Below are 13,104 nucleotides of genomic sequence, written 5' to 3' on the forward strand. Positions count from 1 at the left end.
TTCAGTGTGTACACACCTGCTTCATTCCTTCCCAACTTAAATTAGTTGCTTCTAGTATTTCTGCAGTTTTTTTTTTAAATATATTCCAATTGGATATTTAAATAATCAATTCGCTTCCAAAGACCGACTAATAAATTAGTTCCCAATATTAAACGCTTTTTTCAAAGCACGACGAACAGAATGCTTCAATTTAGCGTTCTTAGTAGGCTGTGAAATGAATAAATCGACAATTAAGATCAAATATTTGACAATTGCCTATAAAAGTAGCAATTGAACTTCAACCAAAGTGTTCAAAATGAGTAAAACTCTCAGGCTCGAAGCAATGATAAAAGAATTGGGTTTAAACGACAATACCCAAGAAAAAGTAACAAACGACGTGAAGAAGCTGTTTTTGAAGAAGCTGATTTGCCTCAAAAAATTGTCGGTGCTTTTAAGCGCGATCAAAGAAAAACGCGAAACTTTGATGCCAAAAAACGCTTTAACCGAAATAATCTCCGACAATGTATGCAATTCAGAAGAATATGTGTTAATTAACACCGTAGAACTTGATGAGCATTTCCAACGAGAAATAGCTGAAGGAGAAATTGACATCAACAGAGCGATATTGCAGATGCTGCGAGACTGTCTTCTCTATATCATAAATCTTCTACGAGGAGAACTGGAAACTTTAAATGTGAATGAATTTTTTGATTATTTCAATATTGCAAAAACGTGTATCTTCACATTGACTACCACTAATATTCAACCGAGTACTAGCGAAAATACACAACAGCTAGTTACGCATTGGATTTATGATTTATTTAAGATTATCACAGCAGCAGACAACATTCCTGGGCAGAAAATCCCTAAAGATTTCAAAGTGAGTTATTTTGACAAATCATCAGGTTTTCACTACAATTATCTCTAATATAAATAATCTGTAGTACCTACATAGCTACGGAAAATCTGTTTATTTGTAATTGCAGGCCATAAACGTAGTACAACAAATCCTAACTCAACTTGCCCATTGCCACATCTATTACGACATCATTCTGCAGACAATATTGGAAAAACTTGAATGTTCCTTAACGTACAAACTCAAACCGGAATTTAGTGACTACATGGCAACTCAATCATCGGTTTTTGCGTATTTGCTGTGGACACTGCAGGACGTAATTAACATCGAACAGAGGCCCAAGTTAACCGAAGAACAGATAAGAATCCGGACAACCTTAGAAACCTTAACACAATGCCTGCAGCACAAATTTCTAAGGCAAATCATCCAGGATATACTGGAGTCCTTTTAACTTTGAAAGCTGCAAAAGCCAAGAAGTTACGGGTTAACGTTTTAGTTTCGTTGGATAACGTCCATCGTTCGTTTAATTATTGTTTATCAATTGTAAAATAGCATTTATTTAGTATTGAATTAAATGGTTTCTGTTTCACTGAAGCGAACCAAGAATCGTATCCATGCATTGAAACGAACTTTGAGTATTAAACAAGACACAGTTGGAATAGAGGCCAGTTATTGGAAATCAAAGAGTTAATCGACAATTACAACATATTATATTTAGCTTCTCAACAATATAAACTTCTATAATTAGTTTCTAATATTTATCTGCTTTGCTTCATCTGCTGCTGAGCTACCACAGCTTGCACTTGCTTCGAAATTGCTTCTAAAGGATTGGCCCGAAAGTGTTTGTTCTTTAATACACTCTTAAATATTTTAATTCCTTGGATCAGTTCCTTCTTTCGCCTGTCGGCTTTTTCGATTGCTTTCGGCTTCCTCGGGACAGGAGCCTGTTTTTTCGCACTTGGGCGGTTCTTTAGTAGTGATTCCAGGGAAGGCAAGGCGTCGTGCAAAGGGTTGGTGTCGCCTATTATAGCGATTGTTTTCCTTTTTTCCCTTATCTTGAGATTCTTTTTCATGTGATTTACTGCGTCGATTTTCTTCATCAGCATCTCTCGGCGCAGTCTCAATTTGTCTTTCTTCGGCATGATATTCTGTCCAGATTTTTCCGATTTCGTTGACTTGAAGGATTTTACACTATGAGCATCGCTGTTTAGTTTCGTTTTCAGTGTGCTGATGTCAATGTGGAGGCCAGCAAATAAGTCGTCACTTGGTACAGGCAGAGCTGATTCCGGCGATTTTGTTCCTGTGGGACTCTCGAAACGTTGAGTGAGTAAAGCTCGTTTGCTGGCTGCTACGTGAAACTTTTGTCTTGAACGTTTCACTTTCCCCATGGCTAGACAAACAATCATCAGATATATTAGATAAACTTCTATTATCAAAAGAGTAATATTTTGCGAATATTGCTTAAAACTGCAACATAACGTCTGCAGCAGTTGCAGACGAAACGTCAGGTTCTAACCCTTATGGACCACTGCCTACAAAATTGGAAAAACAATATTTTACTATTGAGTCCAACCGTGAAATCAGGGGCGGATCCAGCTTTAAAGTCAGGAGAGGGGGGTTATGTAGAAAAAATACAGTCTTCTGTTATCTATGAAATTAGAAAAATTATCGTCGTTTTGTGCAAGGGTGGCCCAAGATTATTGCAAAATTTCGTGATTTCCGTCTCGTTTTGCATGTTTCTCGGAAGCAAAATGAGCAAGAACGCTAGTTTTTACATCATTCCAGAGATAACTAAATGGCCTTTATTCGAAGTTTTCTCAAGAACCATTCGAGCCACAGAATCCGTTTTGGCATCGTTGGATAGAGAATTGAAAAGTCGATTCAGTCGTAACAACGTGAGTGAGAAAATTCGAGCAGTTTTGACCCAGAAAGGCAAAATGAGCAAGAACGCTCATTTGTACATCATTCTAGAGATAAATAAATGGCCTTTTTAGAAAGTGCTTATTGTTAATTTAAAACGCGAGTACTTGACAAGCTAGAACTTTACTTTTAATTTTTATAGTTAACAGAATTTAATGAAAAATACAAGTAATTACTCATAACTAGGTACTTGTGGAATGATCGCTTAGCATCTAGAACTGGCCTGAATAAACCCTGAACTCGATAAATTAAAACATGTACCACAAATAATACAATAAAATAGAGGCAGATAAGTTAAAGAGCTTAGAAATAACAGCAAATGAAAAGAAAGGACCGAATTGATGTCAAAAGGCATCATGTGTTTTCTCAATTATTTCTAATAGAAGAGAATTCATTCAGACGGCATCTACTTTACCTGGATCAGTAGTGGCTGCTCACTTCAAATATAAATTGAACTAAATTAAATATCGGCTCATCTATATTAACAACAAAGAAAATTCTTGCAATGAAACACACTCAAAAGCGAGGTTAGATTAGATTAAAGTCTGATACCAGACTGATACACAGATTATCAAACTATTGGTCTGATAATAAATTAGAGAAATAGAATGGCACGAGTTCCTCAAGACAATTCCTGTAAGAGCGAGTGAAAAAAATATGGTATCACCTACACGTACCCTTGCTGTTTCTGTGAGGTTAGGTTTAACTTGAAATATTCCTTGTTAACCTTCAAATTATCAAAAGTTAAGTGTCACAACAAAACTTGGATAATAAGAACAATATTAACTTTCCTGTTAAAAGCAGTTATCAGTGTTTATCCGATTGAAATTTAGGCCAGGTGTGTTTCAGATTTTCAGCATTTCCAGGCACTTACCATGGTAAAATTTCCGTCAATTTATATGCTTAGATTCTAACAGTTGCCCCAAAAATTTGCAAAATATTCATTACATTAAGTGCTGGTGTTTTATAATGTTCTATGTTACGTATGGAAACGTTTTCAGTCGTCTTATCAAGATGATGAAGAAGGTGTCCCCTTTGATAGTCAGGCAGGCTCGTTTCCCAAAGAATTCGGATATGGAGCCTTTGATAATGAGCAAGACTCGAATCCTGCAGACCACAAGCCCAGAATTCTGCTTATGGGGCTTAGAAGGTAGTCGTTTGAAAACAATTCCCTGGTTTGCTTGGCATTCAAAACAAATGAAGGGGCAGAATTTACTTATCAACACACTTGCACATTCAAAGGCATTTTTAATTTAATTGCAATGTTTTTGCTCCTAAGGCGCTGTTCATAAATTATTATAAACTATCAAGAAAATTAGTTTTGTAACTGATAACAAGCGTGAATTATTGGCATTGTTTCTGATTGATTCATGTGAAACTATGAGTCAGAAGGGGGGTTATTCTGGTTATGTACAAATCCAAACTACTAATTGCTTTTATTAAATAAACGTGTGGACAAAAGTAATTGTTGAGAACACGTACGGTTTGCAGTCAATTAATTTCGTAGTTTCTGTAGCCCTAACATGTTCGCATGTTAGGAAAGCATATAGCTAGCTGATACCCAGATATAGCTATTTAATGAATTTTAGGTCTGGAAAGTCATCTATTCAAAAGGTGGTTTTTCATAAAATGTCCCCAAATGAAACTCTGTTCCTCGAAAGCACAAACAAAATAATAAAAGACGACATCAACAATTCCAGCTTTGTTCAGTTTCAAATTTGGGACTTCCCCGGACAAATTGATTTTGTCGATACCTGTTTTGATTTTGATATGATTTTTGGCGGATGTGGAGCTTTAGTATTTGTCATTGATGCACAGGTAAATAAAGCGTTTGAGAATCAGATTTCTGGTTTTCTTTAAGTAACTGATTAGAAACCTGATTTTCTGAAACCCACTTAGTACCTTTGATGTAAAGAAGTAAAAGTAGCCCTTTCCCCATTGAAAGCTATTGAAATACAGTAGTTATTATTATTTCTCATCCCTTAATTTTTATTTCAATCGTTATTCGTATAAACTCATTCCAGGATGATTATTTGGAAGCGTTAAATAAGCTGAATCGTTTTGTGACTAAAGCCTACAAAGTTAATCCGAATATAAAGTTCGAGGTTTTTATCCATAAAGTAGATGGGTTGGGAGATGATTCAAAAATGGAGTGTCAAAGAGATATTCATCAAAGAGCAATGGATGACTTGAGCGATTCAGGTACCTATCTAAACTGCTCAACAAAATGAGCCTGAATTATCAAAATAGATCAAATTCTGATCGCTTCGAGCTATTTGCTTTCTATTTGAAGGGTTGTTTAGCACCATTTGTGGTCTGTTAAAATTGGTCCCTGTTGTAAAAATTAAGCACCTCAGATAAATTTTCTACAGGGTGGCAAATGAAAAATTGCGGAAAGTTTGGTATGCTCCTAGTCGGACAAAAATAGTTTTTTCGGATTTCAGCACCAAAAGTTTAAAGATAAGTCAAATTACTCGAAACGGTTTTTGACAGTTTTGGCCATATCTTCTATTTACAAGGTGGTCTCAAAAAATCAACTTATTGGTCTTGCAGCGAGAACTTTTCTGCTCTTAGTCCGATTTCAGCAATCTAAAGCTCATGTTCATGAGAGCTAGAGCTAAAACTTCATCGACAAATTAAGACAAAAATTTAATAATAAGGGTTGCATAGAAAATTACCAAAAGCAGAATTGTGCCCCGAAGTCTGTGCTTCTAGCAGACTTTCAACTAAAGTGAAGTTCACTTATAAATATTTCGTTCATTCATGCAACCTGGTATAATGAATTTTTTTCTCTAGTTGACTGCAAAGCTTTAAATTAACATGAACTTTAGATGTTGCTAATCGGTTCAAATGGAAAAACATTTTGCTCTAACATCAAAAAGTTGTTTTTTTAAGACCACTCTATAATTTAAAGAGATACGAGGTTTGTGATGTTGACATACAAAAAACTTTTTTTGTCTAACTTAGACCATGAGGAACTTTCACCGATTGGGCATTGTTTCATTTGCCACCCTGTAGAAACTTTATCTGAACCACCAATTTTATGAAAAACACGCACTAACCGAAAAAGAATTGTACTAAATAACGCTTCAAACAAGAAATCAAATCGCTCTCAGCGATCAGAATGTATCCACCAGCGTGTATTTTGTTCAGCAGTTTAATATCTAATATTAATATTACCTATTGTATTCATCAAGAAACTTTACAAGCTGAGACAAATTCACTTTCAGGGTTTCTAATGGTTCTTGTTTTAGGATATGACCAACAAATCCATTTAAGCTTTCATCTGACTTCAATTTACGATCACTCTATATTTGAGGCATTCTCAAAAGTGGTGCAAAAGTTGATTACTCAGCTACCAGCTCTAGAAAACCTCCTCAATATTTTAAATACTGTAAGCATTCCTGAATAGGCAATGTAAACAAATTGCTTTATCTGCATTTTTTCATTTGCAGAATTCAGCTATAGAAAAATCGTTTTTGTTCGATGTAGTCTCAAAAATCTATATAGCTACGGATTCCACACCAGTCGACATGCAGAGTTATGAGCTGTGCTGTGATATGATTGACGTCGTCACAGATTTGTCCTCAATTTATGGGTAATTAATTAAACACGTCGAAAAATCTGGTTTTAAAGTATTGAAACGTTTTAGAGTTAAAGAAGAGCAAGAACCAACAGCTTTCGATGAACAGAGCTCAAGCCTGATTAAATTGAACAACGGAACTGTTCTCTATCTGAGAGAAGTGAATAAATTCCTGGCCCTCGTTTGCATCTTAAGAGAGGACAATTTCGACCACAAAGGCATAATCGATTACAACTTTCTGTGCTTCCGCAATGCCATCCAGCAAGTGTTCGAGTTGAGGAATAAGAATCAATCCCCCGTAAATAACTCAATTGGCAGCCCACCAGTAAACGGAGGAATTATTATAGGGGACAATCATCTCAGTCCAACATTAACAGAAGATCCACCATTGGGGTAGATGTTGAATATAGACTATGCAGAAAGGAAAAGTGTCTGATAAGGGCCTATTTTTTTAAAGCTGGTGGCGACAATGTTAAAGTTGAACTTGTAATTTGTTTTTTAATTAGTACTCATATTGTACATATTAATTATTTACGAAAAAAATTGAATATTGCATAAGTGTAAATTATTATGAAACGGACTTTTCGCTTACCATTTATACCTCTATTTTTTAAACTACTGGCCTGAGAGTTTATAGAATGATTTTTAGTGCCCAGAAAATTGTTCTGTTCAATCCATCTATCTATTTAAAAACAGTAAAATTTTCGTTCAACTAGGCCAAAGGTAGAAACAATACACTTAGTTTTTTAACTTACTGACTAACTAAATAGTCTTAAAGGTCAGAGATCAGGTTAAAGATCAGAGACTTTGCAGATTGTCTTAGTTGTTTTGCACTTTTACATTTTAACACTAATTCTAAACTGAATGTTTTCTATTGACTACTAAGATTTTGAGGCAAATTTTTATAAGATCAAATTAAATTTATTAATTTTTATGCAACGTGCCAAAGTTTTATTGTGTATGAAAGCGGTGACCTGGGATAGGGGGTAAATGACGCGTTTTGCAACGGTTTTTTCCCGATTAAAATTTTTGCTGATACAAATGAATGCCCTAGACTGCAGCTTTAGTATTTTATAGCTTCTTTTAAAGAATTCTAATATGTACAAACGCCGGTTTTTATGTATTACGTTAATCCTATTTCATATATCTGTTCCGTAAGAAAATGTTTTAATGTATACATAATTTGTTGTATACATTAGAAAAATGTGCCATCAGTATAGTAAGTTTCAGAAACATTATTTTGTTTAAACGAAAGTGATTTAAGCTATGCTTTACTTCCAATAATCTGTCGAAATGGGACACTTACTTGCTCTTAAGTTATTTATATTAAGTATAATGGTAATTATGTTTAGCGTTTAAATAAATTGTATTTTTTCCAAACCAAGTTCCATTGCAAACCCGAACCTAGCATCATCAACATTGCAAAGTTGCGGGTGAGTGTGAGTGTCACGGTGTCACAATTTGATTCCTAACCCTGACGGCAGATCGGCCTGCATTATGTTAAGTATTTTGTAATTATGAGCATCGGGATAATACCATCGCACGAGGAGAAAATGTGGTGTATCTTTATTTATTGCATTCATTAAAAAGATAGAAAAATAAACCTGAGTGTGTCAATACAGCGAAACCAAAGAAAACGAGATTGAACAGAGCAGAGCGCATGGCGCAGTCATATGACACTGACGCACTGACACCTTTATCGTCTTATGAGTTTCCTCCACTAAGTACAGAGTATAGATATGACAGTTTTTCCTCCAAAATTCAAGTCTTTGTTCTTAAATCGGAACGTACAGAATAAATGTGATGATCAGGAGGAAGATGACCGCTTGAATCTAAGATCCTAAGAGGGGACGAGCGTGACCTAGATGAAACACACTAATGTAACGTTCCAAAGTCAGTGCCAGCAGCATCGATACGCCATCCGCAAAATATCATTATTTTCAAAGAGTTTAAACTTTCGTAGCTTACCCAAAAACAATCCCAAATACACAAAGTAGAATGCAGGTATGCGATTTCCCCCATGTCCATGCTCCCTATGGATCAGAACTCTCCAGGCGAATGGTAGGGCAAATAAAATGGGTAGAAGCGCTGCTGTTGATGAGTAACCTGCAATCAAATAAATTACATGTGGAATTAAGCATATTTTTTAGCAAGCTATTTATGTAGTGGAGTATTTACTTTTATTAAAATATCACAGTGACAAAGGCTGGACAAAAGCTGGCACCTTTGCCAGACACTTTCAAAAAGCCTTCAGGACTACAAGAAAATCTAAAAAAGCAGCAAACTGGTGGAATTTGACGACAAACTAACACACGAATGCAACGAGCTAATTAAAAGACACCGGGACCTTTCCAGTTCCCAAATAATCATCATTTTCTGTCTATTTTGAACGCTTTTTGAGCGGTCGCAATCTTCAACGGACGATATCTTCCTTATTTTCGACCCACAACTTTCATGTTCGCTATTGAGCAACTTCTGAGGTCGGAAACATTCCAATAAGGGCAAAAAACGCGATTGCAAAATGTTGATTTTTGGTCGAAAATTTCATAAGAGGGGAATAAGAGGTCGATTTTTCCAAAAAATTCAAGTTCCTCAAAATACCTCGAGTGATAAATCATTTTCATCGGAAAGAAACAAGGAATGCAACGAGCTAATTAAAAGACACCGGGACCTTTCCAGTTCCCAAATAATCAACATTTTCTGTCTATTTTGAACGGTTTTTGAGCGGTAGCAATCTTCAACGGACGATATCTTCCTTATTTTCTTTCTATTGCGATAAAATTGCTGAACTTTAACCTAAAAATGATAAAGTTAAATCGATATATTCCCGAGAAGCTACGCTAAAGATACTGCCTAAACTATTTGAGATGGTACAAAGCATATTCCACACCAATAGATGTTTTTACAAGTAGATCAAATACGTTGGAGGCACACAAAATCGAAAAATCCCAAAATTCAGTTGAAAAAGATTCAATGTTTGGATTAAAAACCCTGACATATCGCAGCAACGCCGGATGCTTCACCATAGATATGACTGATTACGTCACACTAATGGTGCGAATGAACCTCTAATGTTACTGGTTACATTATTCTGATTTTTATCATCCTAAATTTCAGGTAAAAGACGATGTAGACACACCATATAATGCAGAAATACAAATATTATTTTTTTAAGTTGTTTATACTTATTCGGAAAATGTCACTTCATAATTTAAGTACATCTAATCGCTTCCAAACTCTATTAGTAATACTAATATCAGAAATATTACTTCAAAGCGTTGAATAAATTTGATAATAATGGTCAATAATTTTTTCTTTTGAAATCCACGCCCCATGCCATGGGCAGGTAAGTAGGTTCTCAGAAATAACCACGTAAAACCAGAAAATTGACGTTAAATATTGCACTACAACTTGGCAACAGCACGGTGCCTGCAGCACGTATTTAGACGTTCGTGACACAATTGCGCTGATGCGCTGTATTGACACAAGCCGTATTGGTCCTTTTCTATGCGTATCGGTGTCATTGTGTCAACATCTGAAAATTCACATTGTAACTCACGCTTATAACATAGTTCTTAGTTGCGATTATTTCGAGTTGAAAAAAATTATTATTAGGTGCGAAACCTAAATAGGAATCTCAGTAGATAAGTATTGTGAGGCACGAGCTACCTACTTTTGGTTCTTCAATTCGGATTATCAAAATCTAAGATAAAGGTATATATATATGAATCACTGTCAACATAATTGAGATATATTTTAGTTTCATTTGTCTGTTTCAGTTGAGGTTTGTTTCGTATCTAGGATGGCCCCAAAAACAAGTCCGGTTTGGACTCACTTTTCGAACGCGTCGGAGGGCAAGGTAAAATGTCTCCATTGTGGCGAACAATTATCAGTTAAAAATAGATCTACGTTCCCACTTATGCGGCACATAAAGCATAAGCATCCTCAACCAATCACTAGAGAAACATTAACCGAAGCTCCAATTAAAGAAGATAATTGTTCAAGTTCTCATCAACAGTTGCAACGTTGCTTGACATTTAAGATGGCCCCGAAAAAAAGTCAGCTTTGGACTCGCTTTTCGAAAGCGTCGGAGGGCAAGGTAAAATGTCTCTATTCTGGCGAAGAATTATCAGTTAAAAATAGATCTACATTCTCACTTATCCGACATAAAAAGAATAAGCATCCTACTCAACCAATCAGTAGACAAACAGTAGCAGAAGCCCCAATTAAAGAAGATAAAAGCGCAAGTTCTCATCAACAGTTGCAAAGTTGCTTGACATTTAAGATGGACCAGAAAAAAAGTCAGCTTTGGGCTCACTTTTCGAAAGAGTCGGAGGACAGGGTAAAATGTCTCTATTGTGGACAACAATTATCGGTTAAAAATAGATCAACATCTTCACTTATGCGTCACATAAAGCATAAGCATCCTACTCAACCAATCAGAAGACAACCTCTAACAAAAACCCCAATTAAAGAAGATAATTGTTTAAGTTCTCATCAACAGTTACAACGTCGCTTGGCATTTAGATTGGCCTCGAAAAAAAGTCAGCTTTGGACTCACTTTTCCAGAGAGTTGGAGGAAAAGGTGAAATGTCTCTATTGTGGACAACAATTATCAGTTAAAAATAGATCTACATCTTCACTTATCCGACACATAAAGCATAAGCATCCTACTCAACCAATCGGAACACAAACAATGACACAAGCCCCAATTAAAGGAGATAATTGTTCAAGTTCTCATCAATTGTTACAAGTAGCAGAAGATTCTATTCAACGTCCGGCAACTTTAGGAGCAGGTAATTTACAAACCATCAACAGTTCCATTCAAGTACCTCTGTCAATTGCGAAACAAAAAGATATTGATAAACAGTTAATTTCCTTGATTGCAAAGGAATATCATCCTTTCAGCATCGTCGAGGATGAAGAATTTAAACGCCTGCTTTATCTATTAAATCCTCATTACAAGGTTCCCACACGAAAAACAGTTTCAAATTTAATGCTTCCAGATGTTTACAATGAAGCACTTGAATTAGTTAAAAGTCGTCTGGATAGAGCATTTGCGGTATGTCTAACAACTGAGGGCTGGACTTCCCGCACAAATGACTGTTTTTACAGTGTTACTGCCCATTATATTGTAGAGGAAAGCAACAATACCTTCTTGTCTTCCGATTTGTTGGGATGTATATCTTACACGAAAAGTCACACTGCTGAAAATATAGCCAATAAGCTTAGAGAAGTCATAGAGGAATGGAAATTGACTAATAAAATAGTTGCCGTTGTGTCAGATAATGAGGCAAATATGAAAGCAGCTGTTCGTATTGGCGGGTGGAGTCACTGGGGCTGTTTTGCTCATTCTTTAAATCGTATTGCTCAAGCAGGTTTGAGTGAAATTAAGGAAGTTGTAGATAAAATAACAAATATAGTTGGTTATTTTAAACACAATAGCCAGGCACTTTCTCAACTACAAGCTTCTACGGTAGATATGGACATCCCGACAGTAAAATTAAAAAATGAGGCAGCATCACGCTGGAACTCGACCTACGATATGATATATAGAGTTTTACAGATGAAAAATGCCATTGTCTTTACCTTATCTATTTTAGAAACCGTATCGCGTAGCAAGCAACATGCCGATTTTGAATTCATTACTCAACTTCATGATGAAGAATGGGTTGTAGCAGAACAAGCAATAAAAGTACTGGAAATTTTCAATTTGATAACACTCGCCATCAGCTCAGAGCAAAAACTTAATACTTCTACTATCATATTTTACTATAAAAAGATTAGTAAACATTTAAATTCCATGAATTTAAATGCAGTTATGCCCCAAATTAAAAATATGGTCGAAAAACTGAAATTTGAACTGAAGAGCCGCTTTAAAGACATACAAGAAAACCATTTGATAGCTCAAGCAACTATTTTAGACCCCAGGTTTAAAAAGTTTGGATTTATCGACGAGGAAGATTACAAACGAGCAGTAGAAAACTTATATACAGAAGTCGCTAACACTACACTGGTTGATGCAAGTTTACAAAATCAAAGTTCTGATATTAATATTAAAAGCGAACCAATCGACCAAAACATTGCACAAGGAAACAATTTTATTGATGGTTTATGGAATGACTTTGATGCGGAAATTCGGCATCACTTAAAGCCGAGCAATTCCACAATATCTGCCGTTGAAGAAGTAAATAAATATTTAGAGGAAAGTATTTTACCTAGAAAAGATTCCTCTGGAGTGTGTCACGATCCTTTTGTCTGGTGGAATCAAAGAAAGCACATATACCCAAAACTGTACCAAATTATGAAAACTCGACTATGCATAATGGCTACATCTGTCCCGTGCGAGAGAATATTTTCGCAGGCAGGGCAGATACTTAGTGAAAGACGGGAGGTTTTTAAAACCGATGAAATATCTCGACTAGTTTTTTTAAACTATAACTTAAATAATTGTGATTAGTGTGTTTTTTCAAGAAAAACTACTTTAGAATTTAAGTTTTTATTTCTGAATTTTGCCATTTTTGCGAAGCCAAAGTTCGCAGTATTTTTTATATGTTTTAGTTTTAGTTTAATGATTTTACTATTTTGTAATAGCTGTGTCAATAAAAGCTTTATTTTCAATTTTGTTTGATGTAGAATATATTTTAAGTGACTGAGCTTAAACAATTAAACTACTTATGTATTGAATTTTAAAGGCATTTGTATATATACAGGGTGTCACTTTAAAAACTTGCAATGGTTATATTTGAGGAACAAAAAAGATAGA

General features: G+C 35.4%; 4 protein-coding genes and 2 long non-coding RNA genes across 13 annotated transcripts; 5 read left to right on the forward strand and 1 right to left on the reverse strand.

Annotated features, from left to right (window-relative positions):
* Positions 1-145: 145 nt before the first annotated feature.
* LOC109536161 lies at positions 146-1,583 on the forward strand. 2 transcript variants are annotated; one of them, XM_048669028.1, is made up of 3 exons: positions 146-673; positions 806-859; positions 966-1,583. In XM_048669028.1, exons 1-3 carry the CDS (start codon positions 296-298, stop codon positions 1,284-1,286), a joined length of 753 nt encoding a protein of 250 aa, XP_048524985.1. In that variant the 5' UTR covers positions 146-295; the 3' UTR covers positions 1,287-1,583. The 2 variants fall into 2 exon arrangements, with proteins under 2 accessions (XP_048524985.1, XP_019757811.1); XM_019902252.2 differs by having other exon boundaries at positions 154-859.
* Positions 1,529-8,895, reverse strand: LOC109536163 (ribosome biogenesis protein SLX9 homolog). Of its 4 annotated transcripts, XM_019902257.2 has the most exons (3): positions 8,517-8,895; positions 8,307-8,444; positions 1,529-2,225 (listed from the first exon to the last, which is right to left on the reverse strand). In XM_019902257.2, the coding sequence occupies exon 3, from the start codon at positions 2,221-2,223 to the stop codon at positions 1,594-1,596; it is 630 nt and encodes a 209-aa protein (XP_019757816.2). In that variant the 5' UTR covers positions 2,224-2,225; positions 8,307-8,444; positions 8,517-8,895; the 3' UTR covers positions 1,529-1,593. The 4 variants fall into 4 exon arrangements, with proteins under 4 accessions (XP_019757816.2, XP_019757815.2, XP_019757814.2 ...); XM_019902256.2 differs by lacking the exons at positions 8,307-8,444; positions 8,517-8,895 and adding an exon at positions 3,433-3,491; XM_019902255.2 differs by lacking the exons at positions 8,307-8,444; positions 8,517-8,895 and adding an exon at positions 3,171-3,447.
* Positions 3,480-7,718, forward strand: LOC109536162 (ras-related GTP-binding protein C). 2 transcript variants are annotated; one of them, XM_019902253.2, is made up of 7 exons: positions 3,480-3,633; positions 3,757-3,905; positions 4,345-4,573; positions 4,780-4,957; positions 6,010-6,149; positions 6,211-6,353; positions 6,408-7,718. In XM_019902253.2, the coding sequence occupies exons 1-7, from the start codon at positions 3,631-3,633 to the stop codon at positions 6,733-6,735; spliced, it is 1,170 nt and encodes a 389-aa protein (XP_019757812.1). In that variant the 5' UTR covers positions 3,480-3,630; the 3' UTR covers positions 6,736-7,718. The 2 variants fall into 2 exon arrangements, with proteins under 2 accessions (XP_019757812.1, XP_048524984.1); XM_048669027.1 differs by having other exon boundaries at positions 3,495-3,593.
* On the forward strand, positions 7,977-8,480 carry LOC125505347. Its single transcript, XR_007282111.1, has 2 exons — positions 7,977-8,231; positions 8,302-8,480. It is a non-coding gene; the product is annotated as an uncharacterized LOC125505347 (long non-coding RNA).
* Positions 8,896-9,058: 163 nt separating the features above from the next.
* LOC125505366 lies at positions 9,059-9,509 on the forward strand. The gene is made up of 2 exons (XR_007282127.1): positions 9,059-9,392; positions 9,456-9,509. It is a non-coding gene; the product is annotated as an uncharacterized LOC125505366 (long non-coding RNA).
* A 291-nt stretch (positions 9,510-9,800) lies between these two features.
* On the forward strand, positions 9,801-12,959 carry LOC109536174 (zinc finger BED domain-containing protein 4). Of its 3 annotated transcripts, XM_048669056.1 has the most exons (3): positions 9,801-10,052; positions 10,118-10,573; positions 11,060-12,959. In XM_048669056.1, exons 2-3 carry the CDS (start codon positions 10,141-10,143, stop codon positions 12,796-12,798), a joined length of 2,172 nt encoding a protein of 723 aa, XP_048525013.1. In that variant the 5' UTR covers positions 9,801-10,052; positions 10,118-10,140; the 3' UTR covers positions 12,799-12,959. The 3 variants fall into 3 exon arrangements, with proteins under 3 accessions (XP_048525013.1, XP_019757832.2, XP_019757831.2); XM_019902273.2 differs by having other exon boundaries at positions 9,802-10,052; positions 10,099-12,959; XM_019902272.2 differs by having other exon boundaries at positions 9,802-10,052; positions 10,118-12,959.
* Positions 12,960-13,104: the final 145 nt, after the last annotated feature.

Source organism: Dendroctonus ponderosae, unplaced genomic scaffold, assembly GCF_020466585.1.
Source record: "Dendroctonus ponderosae isolate FM_Combo_2020 unplaced genomic scaffold, Dpon_F_20191213v2 Dpon_F_20191213_8, whole genome shotgun sequence".
Classification (NCBI taxonomy): domain Eukaryota; kingdom Metazoa; phylum Arthropoda; class Insecta; order Coleoptera; family Curculionidae; genus Dendroctonus; species Dendroctonus ponderosae.

Excerpts from the sequence above, each read along its gene's own strand:
- LOC109536163 (XM_019902254.2), bottom strand. The coding sequence starts at position 2,241 with ATGATTGTTTGTCTAGCCATGGGGAAAGTGAAACGTTCAAGACAAAAG.
- LOC109536162 (XM_019902253.2), top strand. Across the intron at positions 4,958-6,009 it reads GGATGACTTGAGCGATTCAG|GATATGACCAACAAATCCAT; the intron begins GTACCTATCTAA and ends TTCTTGTTTTAG. Across the intron at positions 6,150-6,210 it reads TCCTCAATATTTTAAATACT|AATTCAGCTATAGAAAAATC; the intron begins GTAAGCATTCCT and ends TTTCATTTGCAG.
- LOC109536174 (XM_019902273.2), top strand. The coding sequence starts at position 10,141 with ATGGCCCCAAAAACAAGTCCGGTTTGGACTCACTTTTCGAACGCGTCG.
- LOC109536161 (XM_019902252.2), top strand. The coding sequence starts at position 296 with ATGAGTAAAACTCTCAGGCTCGAAGCAATGATAAAAGAATTGGGTTTA. Across the intron at positions 860-965 it reads AAATCCCTAAAGATTTCAAA|GCCATAAACGTAGTACAACA; the intron begins GTGAGTTATTTT and ends TTGTAATTGCAG.